Source organism: Passer domesticus, chromosome 6 (genome assembly GCF_036417665.1).
Source record: "Passer domesticus isolate bPasDom1 chromosome 6, bPasDom1.hap1, whole genome shotgun sequence".
NCBI lineage: Eukaryota > Metazoa > Chordata > Aves > Passeriformes > Passeridae > Passer > Passer domesticus.
In genome coordinates this window covers 54,614,819-54,630,729 of record NC_087479.1, presented here as the reverse complement: position 1 = coordinate 54,630,729, position 15,911 = coordinate 54,614,819, and the positions used below count along the sequence as shown (strand labels likewise).

General features: G+C 50.6%; 2 protein-coding genes across 7 annotated transcripts; both read right to left on the bottom strand.

The window, feature by feature from the left end:
- Positions 1–893: 893 nt before the first annotated feature.
- On the bottom strand, positions 894–4,343 carry LOC135303762 (olfactory receptor 5AR1-like). Its single transcript, XM_064425890.1, is given in 3 exon segments — positions 894–2,824; positions 2,827–3,046; positions 4,219–4,343. Coding segments are annotated over 3 exon segments (891 nt in total). The 5' UTR covers positions 4,234–4,343; the 3' UTR covers positions 894–2,168.
- Positions 4,227–12,405, bottom strand: LOC135303759 (olfactory receptor 5J3-like). Of its 6 annotated transcripts, XR_010365147.1 has the most exons (7): positions 12,287–12,323; positions 11,191–11,282; positions 8,651–8,714; positions 7,567–8,556; positions 7,042–7,149; positions 5,089–5,167; positions 4,227–4,352 (listed from the first exon to the last, which is right to left on the bottom strand). XR_010365147.1 is itself a non-coding variant. In XM_064425885.1 (6 exons), the coding sequence occupies exons 4-6, from the start codon at positions 8,452–8,454 to the stop codon at positions 5,351–5,353; spliced, it is 1,014 nt and encodes a 337-aa protein (XP_064281955.1). In that variant the 5' UTR covers positions 8,455–8,556; positions 8,651–8,714; positions 9,427–9,516; positions 12,287–12,403; the 3' UTR covers positions 5,262–5,350. The 6 variants fall into 6 exon arrangements, 5 of the variants coding, with proteins under 5 accessions (XP_064281955.1, XP_064281953.1, XP_064281954.1 ...); XM_064425885.1 differs by lacking the exons at positions 4,227–4,352; positions 5,089–5,167; positions 11,191–11,282 and adding exons at positions 5,262–5,368; positions 9,427–9,516 and having other exon boundaries at positions 12,287–12,403; XM_064425883.1 differs by lacking the exons at positions 4,227–4,352; positions 5,089–5,167 and adding an exon at positions 5,262–5,368.
- Positions 12,406–15,911: the final 3,506 nt, after the last annotated feature.

Here is a 15,911-nt window from a genome sequence, read left to right as displayed (position 1 = left end):
TAAATGGACTGTAAGTAGTCTCCTTGTTCTCTGGGAAAAACAGCAGGAGAAGAGATGTTTTAAGTCTGGGGGGAAATGGGAGAGGTACATTTGGACCTGGATGAAGAAGCTGGAATTGATATAATTAAATGATAAAGGTATATATTTGATAGATATCAAAGTTGGGTGGGGAGGGACTTTAAAGCTTATCCCATTCCCACTCCCTGCCATGAGCAGGGACACCTTCCACTAGACCAAGCCCTGTCCAACCTGGCCTTGGACACTTCCAGGGATGGGGCAGCCCCAGCTTCTCTGGGCAGCCTGTGCCAGGGCCTCAGCACCCTCCCAGGGAAGGATTTCTTTGCTGTATCCAGTGTAAATCCACTCCCCTTCAGTTCAAGATTTTCAGGTTTAAATGAAGAATTAAGAAAGCCCACCAGCAGGTCTGAGCTCCAGGGTCCCACCATGCAGGTGCTCACAGCTATTTCCAGCACAAGGGATGCTGCTCCCATTCCCAGAGCAAGAAGTGATCCTCGGAGACCAACCATCTTTCAAGGGATCACCAGCTTAACAAGATCTTTTGGGCTTTGCCAAGAAAGTTTCCTAATCATCATCATGGAACTTCTCAGAGGGCTTTTCAACAACTTCTTTCATTAATCTTAATGAGCCATTAGAGACTAATTAGCTAAGGATAACAAGGAAGAAAGTTGCTTCCTTGTTAAAGACAAAGAAAACTTCTCCAGATGCTTTGTTTTTCAGATTCAGGCCCTGGAGCCAAAAAGCTGGAGGGTCAATGTGTTGGCACGGGACTGTGCTAGGAGACCTTAAAGCTCATCCAGTGCCACCCCTGCCATGGGCAGGGACACCTTCCACTATCCCAGGCTGCTCCAGGCCCCAGCCAGCCTGGCCTTGGACACTGCCAGGGATCCAGGGGCAGCCACAGCTTCTCTGGGCAACCTGTGCCAGGGCCTCACCACCCACACAGGGAAGGATTTCTTCCCCTATCCAATCTAAATGCTGTCAGCATAAAGCCATTCCCCCTTGTCCTGCCACTCCAGGTCCTTGCCCAGAGTCCCTCTGCAGCTCTCCAGGAGCCCCTTAGGCTCTGGAAGGGCCTCTCAGGTCTGACCTCTACACTGAGCTCAGATATGGGTTAGTGCTGGCCTTGGCAGAGCTGGCTTAACAGCTGGGCTCCATGATCTTAGAGGGCTTTTCCAGCCTAAATGGTTCTGGGATTCTGTAACCGTTTCTACCCATACTTGCTCCTGGTGAGTATTCCTGCCACTCCTTCTGTGCTCAGTTTCACTGTAGTTCCAACAGTTCTTCCTTCTTCTCTGTCTCTATTTTAGAGGGGAAATTGCACAGTTGCTCAAAACTAAGCAAAGCTTTTTTAATAATAAAACCAAAATATGAACAAAATGTCAGGATAGGGAGCAGCAGTTGCAATTCCACCATGATCCATAGAGATCCAGATGAGGGCTCCCTGCTCTTTGAGCAAGCTTGAGCCTTGAGTTGGGTCACTGCCCACCCTGGTGGTAGCAACCAGGAAATTATCCTTGGAATGGATGATTTTGGAAGCAGCTCCTTCAGCAGGAGACTTGCACTGGTAAGTAAACACCATCAGTTTCAGGAAGTTTGATGGTAGCCTGAGGGTTTATGTCCCACTTCTTTTTATATATATAAATTTATATGTATAAAGATCTTAATACATATATCTTTATGTATATAAAGAAAGTTTGTGTATAGAATTTCTTTATATTTTTTTCTTAATATACATATAATTTTAAATATATATAAATTTGTCCTTGAAATATAGAATTGGCTTCTTGGCATCACAGGGAAGTAGAAAGAATCAGTATAAAAAATGGAGATTCAGGGATTGGGAAACAGCTGGGTATTTGGAGAAGCGCTGCAACTGCTAATTGGGAAGAAGGGAGAACACTTTATAAAGTCTCCTGCTGCATTTTATTTTTACATTATCTGGGATATCCTGATGCCTAAACAACCAGAGAGTGTCACAATGAGGCAGATGGAGAAAAGTTTCTCTTTTTTTTCCCTAAAAGAAGGAAATGATCCCAAGTAATCAGAGATGAAGAGTTCCTGGTCCTCAAGCTCTACAAATGGTCAAGAAGGGCTTAAATTCCTGAAATTAAAATACCAGGCAGCAAACACAAATAAAAAAGGAAACACTATTTTTCAGCTGAGTGTTTCCTCCCCATCAGCCTCCCGAGCCCGGCCTTCACCTCCTGGTTCCTCAGGCTGTAGATGAAGGGGTTCAGCATGGGCGTCACCATGGTGTAGAACACAGAGGCCACCTTGTCTCGCTCCCGGGAGCTCCTGGAGCTGCGCTGGGAGCACACGGACACCAGGGATCCGTAGAAGAGCGCCACAGCAGCCAGGTGGGACGCGCGGGTGGAGAAGGCTTTGCGCTTCCCCGCGGCCGCGCGCGTGCCCGGCACGGCGGCCAGGACGAAGGCGTAGGAGAGGAGGATGGCCAGGAGGGTGGCAGCCAGGCTGAAGCCCGCCGTGATGAACGTGCCCAGCTCGTTGGGCGCGGGCTCCGTGCAGGAGAGGGCGATGAGCGGCTGCCCCTCGCAGTAGAAGTGGTCGATGACCTTGGGGCCGCAGAAGCTCAGCCTGAGGGCCAGGCCCGTGTGCAGGGCGGCATTGGTGACCCCGGCCAGGCAGGAGCCGGCCACCAGGAGCGCACAGATCCCTCGGGACATGGAGAGGGAGTAGAGCAGGGGGCGGCAGATGGCCACGTAGCGGTCGTAGGCCATGGTGGCCAGGAGGTAGCACTCGGTGGTGACGAAGGCCACGTAGAAATAGAACTGCGTGAGGCACAGTGAGAAATGACCTTATCCTCATCCAGGAGATCCCGGAGCAGCCTGGGAGTGATGCAGGAGGAATAGCAGAGGTCGAGGAAGGACAGGCTGCTCAGGAAGAAGTATATGGGGGTGTGGAGCTGGGCAACCAGCCTGATCAACACCAGCAGCCCCACATTCCCCAGCAGGGTGATCACATAGATCACCAGGAACACCACAAGCAGGACAACCTGGACATGGCCCTGCGCAGAGAATCCCAAGAGGACAAAGTGAGCATTGGTGGTTCCATTTCCTTTGGCTGCCATCCTAATGTAGGTGCTGTGGGAAAGCCAAGATGGAGATTCAGGGTATTCCTGTTTTCTGCACAAACATGTTAAAAATGGCTGCATTTTTATCAGCAAACACAGTCTGCAGATGCAGGAACTGCAGAATTTACTGTTTGGTTCAAAATACATTTTAAAGTAGTCGAAGTTCACTGCAGAGTTTGTTTCTGATGGTTTTAGTCTGGCTTAGCCACTGATTGGGTTTGATAAATCACTTTGCACAGTGGAAGGTTTATACCACCTCATGAAAAAATTAAGGGAATGATTACTCATCAAATTCAAAGCATTAACCCCAGTAATTTATCCTGACTTTAGAAATCATTATGAATTTGAAAAACAAACTGAAAACAACATAAAACACCCAAAAAACAACCCCAAACCTCATTGGTTTAGAAGATCCAAAGGAGACAAAGCACTGGTGAGAGATCAGGACATCTTTAAAATTTTCTTTAGGAGAGTTAGAACAAATTAAAATAAACCAAATTTCTTCTCTTCCTTCCCATGAAACTGAAATTTGGGTTCAAACAGGATATTTGTATTTAAAAACCCTTTAAATATGGTGATACTCGTGTCATTCCTGTGAGAAGTGTGGAGAAAGAAAAGGGTTTTAAAAGTCTGGAGACCCCAAAAATGTTGTGGTGCCATGATTAACTGGAAGGAGTAAGATGCTGATAATACAGTTCAAATAAACAGAATATTTATCATTTGGGAAATAATCCAGGTAGTGCTGCTATGCAATGATTGACCTTCAAGGCCAGGTTGGACAGGGCTTGGAACAACCTGGCCTAGTGCAAGGCGACCCTGCCCATGGATCCATAAGGTCCCTTCCAAGCCAAGCTGTGGATTTCATGATAAATTCCTGGGTTTCACCTCAGAGACCCTGAGCTGGATGATGATTTGTTGTGATAACAGGCTCTCACCTCGAGCCCTCTCCTTGCAGCAGATCAACTCCCTGCAGCCTTATTTTGGCTAAAACTCACTTGTTTCCTTACATCTCAGGCCCTTTTTCTTTGATCAGATTTTACCTCCCAGACCAAAATTTCCAGGGAGAAATAAAGCCAGTGTTAGTGTGGAAAACAGGAATAATTTACCTTCACACAGAGCATTAAAACTTGACAAAAAGAATCTGTTGTTTGTCACAGGAACGCCGGGGGCTTGTCACTGCCCAACCCTGGAGGAGGAAATTTCCATTGGGTCTTTGGAAGCAGCTCCTTAAAGAGGAGACCTGCACTGGTAAATAAACACCATTAGTTAAAACAACTCAGTTAGTTTCAGGAAGTGAAATGGCTTAAGGATTTATTTACCACTATACATATATAATTAAATATATTAACATTTTACTATATAAATAAAGTTAATATAGAGGTTTAATTTATATATGCAGTTAGAGATATAATTACTTAATACATATAAATATTTTCCTCATAGATATAATTTTATTTTATATATTTTATGTAATTACATACATTTAAATGTATCTCTTGGAATATATAAATAATTTCCTGGGATCACAGGAAATTAGAAAGAACTAGTGTAAGAAATGGAGATTCAGGAATTGACAGACAACCCAGGGTTTAGAGAAGTCTTGCAACTGCCCATCAGGATGAAGGGAAAACTCTGCAGGAACTTTCCTGCTGCAATTTATTTTTACATTTTCTGGTGACAATGATGAGCTGAATTTAAGACTTTTAGGTTCAGATTGACCCTTCCATCAATTTGCCTAGAGTCTGCCTCCTAATTCTGCTGATAGGAGGAACATTCATCCAAAATTTGAGTTAGGAATGAAGGTTCAGATGTACTGGAATACGTGTTTTGCAATCAGGAGGAACCTTTGCAATTTCCTGGAGTTATTTGTTATTATATCCTTCTGCAAACATTTGGGAAGAACAATTTTCCCCACCCAGCAAAAAAATTGTCTCAAAACTTAAAATTTCACCCTCTCTGATTGTTAAGATACTCACAGGTCCTTGAGCTGAAGTCCACAAGCTCCATCGGTCTGGCCAAAACCAGGAAGTTTTCTGTTTCCATCCTCTAACGTGGCTGGAATATTTAAGTTTTACCCCATCCCCACGCAACCAATTACCACAGGGTCTCTGAGGCACTTGTACACACAATGAGCCTTCTCCAGAGGCCCTGGGATCCATCCCAACTTTTCTCCCTGGAGTTTTAGGGATGGGATGCCCGCAGCACATCAGAATTGATGCCTGCAGAGCCTGGGCGATGCTATTTGTGAACACAACACTGCCAAGAGGAAACATCAAAAAAAAGGATTTTGGCTTGAATTTGAAAGATTTTTAAATTATTCTCTAATTCATATTATTCTTCTCACCCTCCCAAAGAAGCTTTTCCTTCCCTGTTCCTCCAGGTCTCAGTCAGAGGTTGACTCTCATTGCAGGAAGTCACAGGAGTGGCTGTCAATGCTTTTCTCCAGCTGCTGGTGATGTCCTTGCACTCAGAACACTCATCGATGGCTCATCTCTACCTTGGTGGCCACCACAACCTCCACAGCTGCTCTCCTGTCCCCGTGTCTGGGACAATTATTCCCCATGGGCAACACTCAGCATTTTCCCTTTTCCAAGCTTACCTGGTTCCCATCTGCCCATTTTTGACCAGGAAACCTCATTTTCAAAAGCCATTTTGCAATGTGTGCTTCAAAGTGGGTTCAGGAGACTCACAGGGAGTAAGCTGTACCAGCCAGAGAATCCTGGGATGGCTGGGGCTGGAAGGGAGCTTAAAGCTCATCTCATTCCAATGCCCTGCCATGGGCAGGGACACAGGATGACCCCTGAGGAATGTGTGTCCACCAGGAGCAAACATCAATGCTGGACGTCCCATCTCCTTCCCACATGGCGGCTCCAGCTCCTCCCATGCATGGTAAGGTGCTGTTCCCACAGAAGCTGGACACAGTTCACCCTCATTGCCCTGATTCCCATTTGCACAACAACCCAAAACATTTTGGTTTTGAGAGCAGAAGCTCCAGCACAAAGCCACAACATGCACAGTGACAGTGTCACAGGCAGAGACTCAGGGTTTAATTCACTAAGGGCTCACACTCCTGTTTAAAGGTCAGGTGATGGCCAAGGCAAGACCAGCTGGACAAAGAAATTAAAAACCATGAAATGCTTTCTCAAAATATTATTAAAATATTTAATATTTTTCAAATATTTTTTGTATTACCAAACAATGGCTGTCAGGCCCCACAACAAAGAGAGGTGCTCTGGGGCTTATGTTTTAAATGCCTTAATGTTTTAATCAATGAAAAATTATGGAGGCTTTATGTTTTAAATAAAACATTAAAAATAATCTTTAGTCCTATTTAAAGAAAAAATGTACAATCTTGTCTGCAGCTAAATTAAACAATGTCCTGAGGGCAGCAGGGAGGAGCAGAAGGGTGGGAAAACAGCAGGAGTTACACAAAGAGGTCCCAGTTCACGGTCCTGATCACAGAGCCATAGAAATGGTTAGGTTGGAAAAATCCTCTGGGATCAAGTCCACCATTCCCACAGCAGTGCCAAGGTCACCACTAACCCATATCCCCAAGTGCCACATCCACACACCTTTTAAATCCCTCCAGGGATGGGGATTCCACCACTGCCCTGGCAACCTGTTCCAGGGCTGGACAGCCCTTCCCATGAAGGAATTTTCCTTTCCAACCGAAACCTCCCCTGGTGCAACTTGAGAACGATGTCTCCACATCTATGGACATGTGAGTTGAGGCACTTTGGGGCCTGCCATGGGGGCTCAGCACAGCTGAGGAAAGATGAACAGGAGTATAAACAGCTCAGGGGGATTTAGCCAGACAGCCAGACTAAATAATAACCAGGGAATTTTAGGCAAGATTTGGGAAAAAAGGATTCAGCTGAGTGACCCTAAGTGCCTGTGAGTTTTGTATCATCAATAAATCAGCAAACTACCTTGACTCTGGCTTGATTTAATCCAGCTGAGCAGCTTCTCCTTCTCCTCCATCCCAAGTTGTTCTGAGTCTCCAGGAGAGCCTCATCACTCTGGATTTCCCCATGGACCTGGCACAGGGTGAGATAATGCACTGATTGGAGGGTTTGGGTTTTTTTCATATATATCCAATGCTTTAACACCAAATGTGTCACAGAATTCTGGAATGGTTTGGGTTGGAAGGGACCTCAAAGCTCATTCAGTTCCAACCTCCTGCTGTGGGCAGGGACACCTTCCACTAGACCAGGCTGCTCCAAGCCTCATCCAAACACCAAAACTGGAGTGAAATTGTTATTTTCAGCTGATATTGAATTGGCCAGCACATCATCTAAATCAAAGTGCAGAAGGCCCCAAAAATGTCTCTCTTCCTATTTCACAAAAATCCCAGCATATCACCCACATCTCCATTGTATCCGGCCACAACGTTAAGATGTGCCGGATGTCCAAGCTAATTTTATTTTCCTGAGTCTCCTCCAAGCCTCCTTCACCTCCTGGTTCCTCAGGCTGTAGATGAAGGGGTTCAGCATGGGGGTTACCACAGTGTAGAGCACAGCAGCCCATTTATCTCCTCCCCTGGAGGTGTCTGACCTGGGGATTAAGTACATGAAAATCAACGCCCCATAGAAGGTGCTGACGGCAGTGAGGTGGGAGGCACAGGTGGAGAAGGCTTTGCGCTTGCCCTCAGCTGAGCTGATGCTCAGGATGCTGGAGATGATGGCCACATAGGACACCAGGACCACCAGCATGCTAGGAACACCCAGCAAAGATGAAGAAGTCCTCAGGATGACGAGGCTGAGGGTGGTGTCAGAGGTGGAGAGCGAGATCAGCATGGAGATGTCACAGAAGAACAGGTCGATGGTGCTGGAGCTGCAGAAGAACAAGCTGGACATGCCAATGGTTTGTCCCACGCCGTTGGTCAGCCCCAGGAGGTAGGAGCCGGTCACCAGCCGGGAGCAGCACTCTGGGGACATGACCAGGGGGTAGAGCAGGGGGTGGCAAATGGCCACATAGCGGTCATAGGCCATTGCAGCCAGTAGGAAACACTCAGTGGCCAGAAACAGCCCAAAAGTGAAGGTCTGAGCCATGCACCCAGCATAGGTGATCCCCCTCGTCCCCAGCAAAACCCCAGCCAACATCCTGGGGGTGATGATGGTGGCAGTGCAGAGGTTCACAAAAGCCAGGTTGCCCAGGAAATAATACATGGGGGAATGGAGCAGGGCACTGGCTCTGATCAAGGTGATCATCCCCAAGTTGCCCAGGATGGTGACAAGGTAGGTGAGCAGGAACAGCAGGAAGAGGGTGACCTGAGTTGCCAGGTTCTCAGTGAATCCTGCCAAGCTGAACTCATTTGCTTGGGTGCAATTGCTTCCTGGCATTCCTTCAAAGTGTGTTGTCTGTGTGAACTCCTTGCTGGAGGTTTCTTCCAGCTGGAAAACCCTCTTTGCAGTGGGATCTGTTTGGAGACAATCCTACAAGATCTAAAACGAGTTTAGGTACAGATTGATTAGACAGTGCTGGGTGGAAATCATGGCACGGGTAGGGAGAAGCTTACACAACCCTGAGGAGCTTTACCTTGGTGCTGCCTTCAATCCCCTGTGTGTCTTCAGTCTGGGACTTTGAAATCATCCAGCACAACCTAAAACACAGAGAAACCCAATAAAAGCTGTAGAAGACAGCATGGAATTGATTATTCTTCCTTGTGTTGGCAGCTGCCAACCACTTACTTTGTCTTCTCCATAGCATCCTGTAAGGGTTTGGGTTGGATAGGATCTTGAAGACCATCCCACTGCACCCCCTGCCATGGGCAGGAACACCTTCCACTAGACCAGATTGTTCCAAGCCCTGTCCAGTGTGGTCTTGAACACTTCCAGAGAAGGGGCACCCAAAACTTCCTGACTATGAAGTCTCCCCTCCCCACTGTTGCACTGGTTTGGCTCTAAAAGATTTTCCCAGCTCTTTATTCTGTTCCTGCAGTCTTAAACAAAAACATGCAACACCCAAAGCTCAGCAATGTCCTCCTGAAAATATTTATTTTTGGGGGAAAAAATTAAAAATCACCTTTTGGATGTGCCTTATATCAGCAATAGCAAGATCCATAAGTATTCCTTACAGAAAAGCTGCCAGTCCTCATCCAGGAGCCCTTTGTGGTCAGTGAGAAGTACCCAGAGCGAGGGGGTCCTCACCACACACCTGCAGCAGATCACCTGGATTTGGTGCTAAGCCCAGAGTACAATAAGGAACTGGAGCCCAGGAGCCTCCAGGTAGGAGCTGAGATGAAGACTGAAGCTGTTTCTTCTTTGCAAGGAAAAATGAGAGGGGGTGGGTGGCTCAGCATGTGCTGTCCTTACTCGTGGTTCTCCAGGATGATCCTCCTCTACATCTCTGCAGTCTCCCTGCTTCCCCCTCCTGATGCTCTTCAGGGTGGATATTAAGGTGCTCTGCAGGTGAATTTAAAAATATATCATTGTCAGCAAAGACATTTTTCCATGTAATTTGGGGATTTAGAGGCTCTTGCATCCCCAGGAGAGTGACAAAGCCCAAAGCAGGTTGTTATTGCTTCTCTGAGCTTCTGAGTTTGGAAGTGATTACACAGAGGAGATTATCTCACCTCATGTAAGCCACAGGGCTTTGGGGACTCCCCAGAGCAACCACAGTGCAAAACTCCACCTGTTGTGTAAAATTTTTTAGCATTCCAGAGATTTTCAACTCTACAAATGCCGTGTTTGGTGTTATAACACCAGTGAGCTGAGGGGAATCTCACTGGTGGGGCACAGTCCCATGGAAGCTGGTATCCATCAGCAGAGATTATGAACCACTTTTCTACTCGTTCTAAATTCCTTAGATCCAAACCACTGCTCACCTGTCCCATCCCTGGAAGTGTTCAAGGTCAAGTTGGAGGGATCCAGTCTAGTGGAAGGTGCCCATGGCAGGGGGATGGAACAAGATGAGCTTTAATGTCCTTTCCAACCTAAACCATTCCAGGATTCTATGAAGTTTGGCTGCTAGAATCCAGGAGAACCACAGAATATGCTGAGTTGGAAGGGATCCCCAAGGATCATCAAGCCCAGCTCTCAGCCCTGCACAAACCCATCCCCAAAAGTCACAGCATGTACCCAAGAGCATTGTTTAAATGTTTGTTGAGCTCTGTCAGACTTGGTGCTGTGACCACTGGTCTGGGGAGTCAGTCCAACCACCCTCGGGGTGAGGATCATTTTTCAAATACCCAGCTTAAACCTCCCCTGACAGAACTTCAGGCCATTCCCTCAGGTACTGTCACTGGTCACTAGGACAGAGAAGACATCAATGTTTACCCCACTTCTTCCCCTTGTGAGGAAGTTGCAGGCTGCAAGGAATTCTTCCCTCAGTCTCCACACAGGTAGCACCTCTGGCACTTCAATGAAATCAGTTTTTATCATTGTGAAGATTCAGTGAATAAACCAAGGGCACACAAATAAACCTTTCTCCATAAGGACAGCCCCAGAGAATACACAATTTTTCCTATGCCTCGTCAAACTATATAAAATATACAATATTTAAGCAATATATATAGTCTAAACCATTATTAAATTACCTTCTAATTTCTATCCCCCTTGTCTCAAAACAAACCAGCAGCCAGTTTTTGAGAAGAGACTCCAGATTCTTGTCTCCCTCCCTGGCTCTAAAACACTTGCAGGGGCTTTAGAGTTCATACAAGCTTGTCAGGATTTGGGTATTTCATTTAAACTGCATTCATATTCCATTCCATTCCATAGGAGGTGTCCTGAAGGCACCTCTACTCACACTTTAATTTTAAGCCCTCTACCACCGATAAATTTGGATGTTCTTTTGTTAGGAACACCCCACCTCTGCTTCTCTAGGCATCTTCATGTGCGAGATAAAATAAATGTGGACAAAAGTTTGGAATGCAGCTTCCAAGTCAAGTTCCCTGCTAGGAAATGACTCCAGCTCTCTGCTCTGTGTTTAAACACAGCCTGGCCCTGCAGGGCTGCAGACTCTGAGCCACACAACTTGTGAGCTGGCTAGTAACAGCAGCTGAGGTCTCATTCCAGCTGTACACAAAAACAGGGATGGGAGGCTGCCCCAGTCCCTCCTTGGAAGGCAGCATCTCCCACCTGGACCTGTGCCTTCCCCAGCCTTTGGTGGCCGCTGTCTCCATCCTCCCACACCTCCTCCTCTTCCTCCTGGCAGGGCTGGCTCCCTCATCCTGCAGAGCAAGCACAGGGACAGTCAGCAGCCTGCTCATGCCAGCCTGGGCAGCAGGGACGGGCTGGTGGCACCCTCTGGATGTCACCCCCGTGCCTGGCCCGTCCCTGCTCCGCGGCCCATTCCCGTTCCTGGCTGGCATCTCCTTGGCACGGGATGTTGAACCACAAACGTTTGCTCTGGGGGCTGGGGCAGCACAGACTGCCCGAGGCCGTGGGCAAAGCTCCTGCTCCCACAGCCTCTGCTCCCACAGCCCTGCTGGGGCTGCACAGGGCAAAGGGAACTCCTCAGCTCCTGCTGGAACTTACCTCCTGTGCCCACAAACCAGAGAAACCGTGGCTGCTCCATCCCTGGAAGTGTCCAAGGCCAGGCTGGATGGGGCTTGGAGCACCCTGGGCTGGGGATGGAATGAAGTGATCCTTAAGGTCCCTTCCCACTCAGACCATTGGGGATTCCAGGATGATTCCATGATTTCTCCATGCATCTATTTTGTATTGTTTCCTCTCAAATTTAATTTCCCAAATTTAGATGATTTATCAAAGGAATCACTTAAAAATTATTCCAGGAATAAAAAGGGAAGCATCAAACATACAAGAATCATTCCCATGTCCATCAAATCATTATTAAGTGAAAGCCTATTTCCTCATCTGTCTTTCTTCTTCTTTCCTGGAAATCCTTATGATCCCACAGTTTCTCAGAGACATCTACTGGGATTACTGTAGGATTTGCACTGTCAGAAGTCCAGAGGGATTTACAACATTTGTTCCTCTGTATCTTCATCGTTTCACCAGGTCTCTAGAATGGTGTTGTGGGAGAAGTTTGGAATTACTATAAGTGGATCGGCTTCATAGTTTTTCCCCTCTGTTTTTCAACTACTTCCAAATTCTTGGAATTACTCTCAAATACACCCAAGAAATTTCCTGTGAAAGGATCAATCAGAGGAACATCCTAAATAGAGAAAACCACATCCAGCAGCAGCTGGAATGATCCCATTGCTGCTCTTACCTGGTGTCCAGGTGCTCCTGCCAGAGCTCCCAGCAGCCTCTGCCATTCCTCAGCAGGAGCTATGGAAGACATTCCTGCTGTCCTGGAGGGTGAGGAGGCACTTTGGGATGTTCTTTGCTGTGCAATCAGACAAGAGTGTCAATGATCTTGTGGTCCCTTCCAAGCCAAAGCAGCCCCAGATTCCATGGTGTGATCAGCACCTCTCCCAGCTCCATTCCAGAAACATCTTCCCACTGACCCAGGACTTTCCTTTCTCTGCACCACACCAGGGACGTGCTGCCGAGTGCCCCGGGCAGGGGACGCCTCAGCCTTCCCTGCGGTGCTTTCCCTGGGACACCTCAGCATTCCTGGGATGCCCCAGCATTCCCGGGCTGTCCCAGCACTCCTGGGGATGCCCCAGCATTCCCGGGCTGTCCCAGCACTCCCGGGGATGCTCCAGCATTCCCAGAGATGCCCCAGCATTCCCGGGCTGTCCCAGCATTCCCGGGCTGTCTCAGCACTCCCGGGCTGTCCCACCATACCCGGGCTGTCTCAGCATTCCCAGAGATGCCCCAGCACTCCCTGGGATGCCCCAGCATTCCCGGGCTGTCTCAGCACTCCCGGGATGCCCCAGCACTCCCAGAGATGCCCCAGCATTCCCGGGCTGTCCCAGCATTCCCGGGATGCCCCAGCACTCCCGGGGATGCCCCAGCACTCCCGGGGATGCCGCTCCGCCGGTCCCGGGCTGCAGCGGCGGGCGCTCCCCGCGGGGCGGCAGCTCCGGCGCTCCCGGCCCCGCCGGTCCCGGTGTCCCGGGGCGGCCGCGGCTCTAACCCGCCCCGAGCCGGCGGGCAGAACCCCCGATCCCCCCGATTCCACCCCAAGGCACAGGATCGCAGCATTCCCGAGCCCACGGCGAGCATCCAGTCCCAATCCGGGCCCCGCACAGGACCCCCGGAATTCCCCGCTGTGCCGGGAGCTTGTCCAGACCCCGGCTCTTCCCCGGGATCCTGGAAACACAGCGGCGCTGGAGAAGGATGGCGGCGGGTTTTTGTATGTATCCCGTTTTAGGACGGTTCTGTAGGTCCGTTCGGTCTCGTTATCGGCAGCCCCACAATCAACACGTCCCTTGCATTCGCCGCTCGTCCTCACACGGCGCTGTCGCGGCTGAGCCAGCCCGAGCTGGTCCCTCCGGAGAGCACCGACCGCCTCATCCCCACCCAAACTCTGCATTCTCTCCCCGGCACATTAATTCAGGTTTCACCCCAAAATGTTCATTTCGGCCCCGACAGAATCCGCCCCGGAGCGACGCCCCGGGCCCCGCTGGGCCGAGGCAGCTCCGGTGTTGCCTGCCCGGGACGGGGCAGCGATCCCTGCGCCGGGACAGCGATCCCTGTGCCGGGACACCCATCCCCGTGCCGGGACACCCATCCCCCGGTCCCCGCTCGGGGCTCTCCCCGTTCCTCGCTCACCTCCGAGCCCAGCGCAGCCGCCCCCGGTGCCCCCGGCCGGCCCCGCCGCTCCCCGGGATCCGCCATTGCCGCTCCTGAGTTTGGTCCCAGAAAAAAACTCGGGTTCTGAGCTCGGACTAGCAGGAGTTGCCCCGAGCCCTCCCCGGGGACCCCCAGTGTGATGTCGGGACAGCCGGAGCCCCGGCGCTGTCGGGCGCTGTGTTGGACCGGTGTGGGGGGACCCGCCGAGCGGGCCCGGCCCCGTGTGGGGGCTCCAGGGACGGCGGGGGCGCCGGGCTCCGGCCCTCCGGGCTTTATTCTCCGGCGCCCCGAGCCCCGCGGCTGCGGGGAATGAATGAGAGGGGACAGAGGACGGGAATGAGGAGAAGAGGGAGAAGGGGGAACAGGAAAAGGGAATAAGGGCAGGAGGAAGGAGGGATAGAGGGAGGTACAGGACGGGACCCCGAGGCCCCCGTGTCTCACCTGGGCCCCTCCGGAGGAGCCCGGCGCGGCCGCCGCCTCCCGCCCCGAGCGCTGAACGAGCCCGGGAGGCCGGGGCGGTTCCCGGGGCTAAAATCCCCCCGGTCCCGCCCCGCGCACCTGAGCAGGCCCCGGCCCGGCCCGTTTGGGGCCGCTCGGCCCGGGAGCATCGCCTTGTCCTGGTTCGGCTCAGCTGTCCGTGCTTGCAGGGAGATGGGAACTGCAGCGGGAGTCTCCCATCCCCATGGATGCCCCCCTCCCTGCAAGCCCTCGCACTGACCCAGCCTGTTTTCCACCTCCCTTGTCCCAGACAGGGAAGCACTGGCTGCTCCTCTGGGCAAGGGAACGGCTCCTGTGCTATTCCCAAAAACAGAACCCCTGGAATTAGTGCCCTGGGAGCCCAGTCTGGCCCTTCCAGTCACTGGGGGTCACCCAGAGGGTCTTTACCAGCACAAAATGAAAATGAGCTCCTGGTCCAGTGCATTCCAGCAGGACTGGACACTCCTGGCCACGGTGACCAGTCCATGGAAGTTGGACCAGTGACAATCCAGGGGGATTTGAAGTTGGATTCTTGCAGATTTCATTGTGCAGAAGCTCCAGTTCTCTCTGACACCTCTTGTTTAAATGTTTCCCTGCTGGAAGAGGTCAGTTAGTCTTTTTAATGGTCACATTGATAGAGACAGGGAAAACTAACCAGCATTCCCTGCTGAGGATTCCACTTCCATGTCCACCTGCAGCGAGGGGCCAAAGGACAGGAGCCAGCCCAGGACAGGCTCAGAGGTGAGGCTTCCAGCCCAAACCATCCCAGGATGATTCCACAGTCTCTCCCTGCATTAATTTTGCATTGTTTCCTCTCAAATTTAAATTGTTTGTTAAAGGAAAAAAAAAATCTAAAATTATTCCAGGAATAAAAAGGGGAGCTGTAAAACATACAAGAATCATTCCCATGTCCATCAAATCATTATTAATTGGAAGTCCATTCCCTCATCTCTGTCCTTGTTTTGCTTTCCTGGAAATCCTTATGATCCTACAGTTGCTAAGTGTATTTCCCTCCCCAAAAAGGGATGCAGACATCCTGATGCATTAGGGGAAGCATTTTTTTGTTATTCCAAGGAATGGCAAGCAGAGAGATGGCCTTGGACACTAGGGATGAACCCCCTCACCATTCCCTCTCTCCACACCCCGCGCAGATGGGGCTGGGAATGCCGGAGGGAGCCGGGTGTGCCCCTAATTGTAGAGCGTGCCTTTAATCCCGGCCTAAGCCAGCTCAGCCTCGGAGCCCGTCCCAGCGCGGGGACAGGCCAGGACAGGTCCCAGCACATCCCAGCACCCAGGTGCCTCAGTCCCCGGCCTGTTCCACCCCCTCCGTGGCTCTCCGGCCATTCCAGACCGCAGCAGGGTCTCTCCCTCCTCTCCCATGCCCACAATGTGCCCACAGTGACGGGCTCCTGTGGCTAATTGGAGGCAAGCGTGGCAGCCGCGTCTGGCTGAGCAGCTCCCTGCGGGTGGCGGCGGGATGTGACCTACTTGTCACTGGAATCACGCAGCCTGCTCGGAGAGCCCTGAGCTCTTCTGACAGCCGGAGCCAGCTGACCCCGGCCGTGTCCTGGGAGGGACAGAGCCAGGGAATGCCGGCTGGAAGCGCTGCCGGGACGGGTCTGATCCCGGAGCAGCGTGAGGGAGAAGGGAGCTGCGTGGAAAGCACTGGGTGAGGG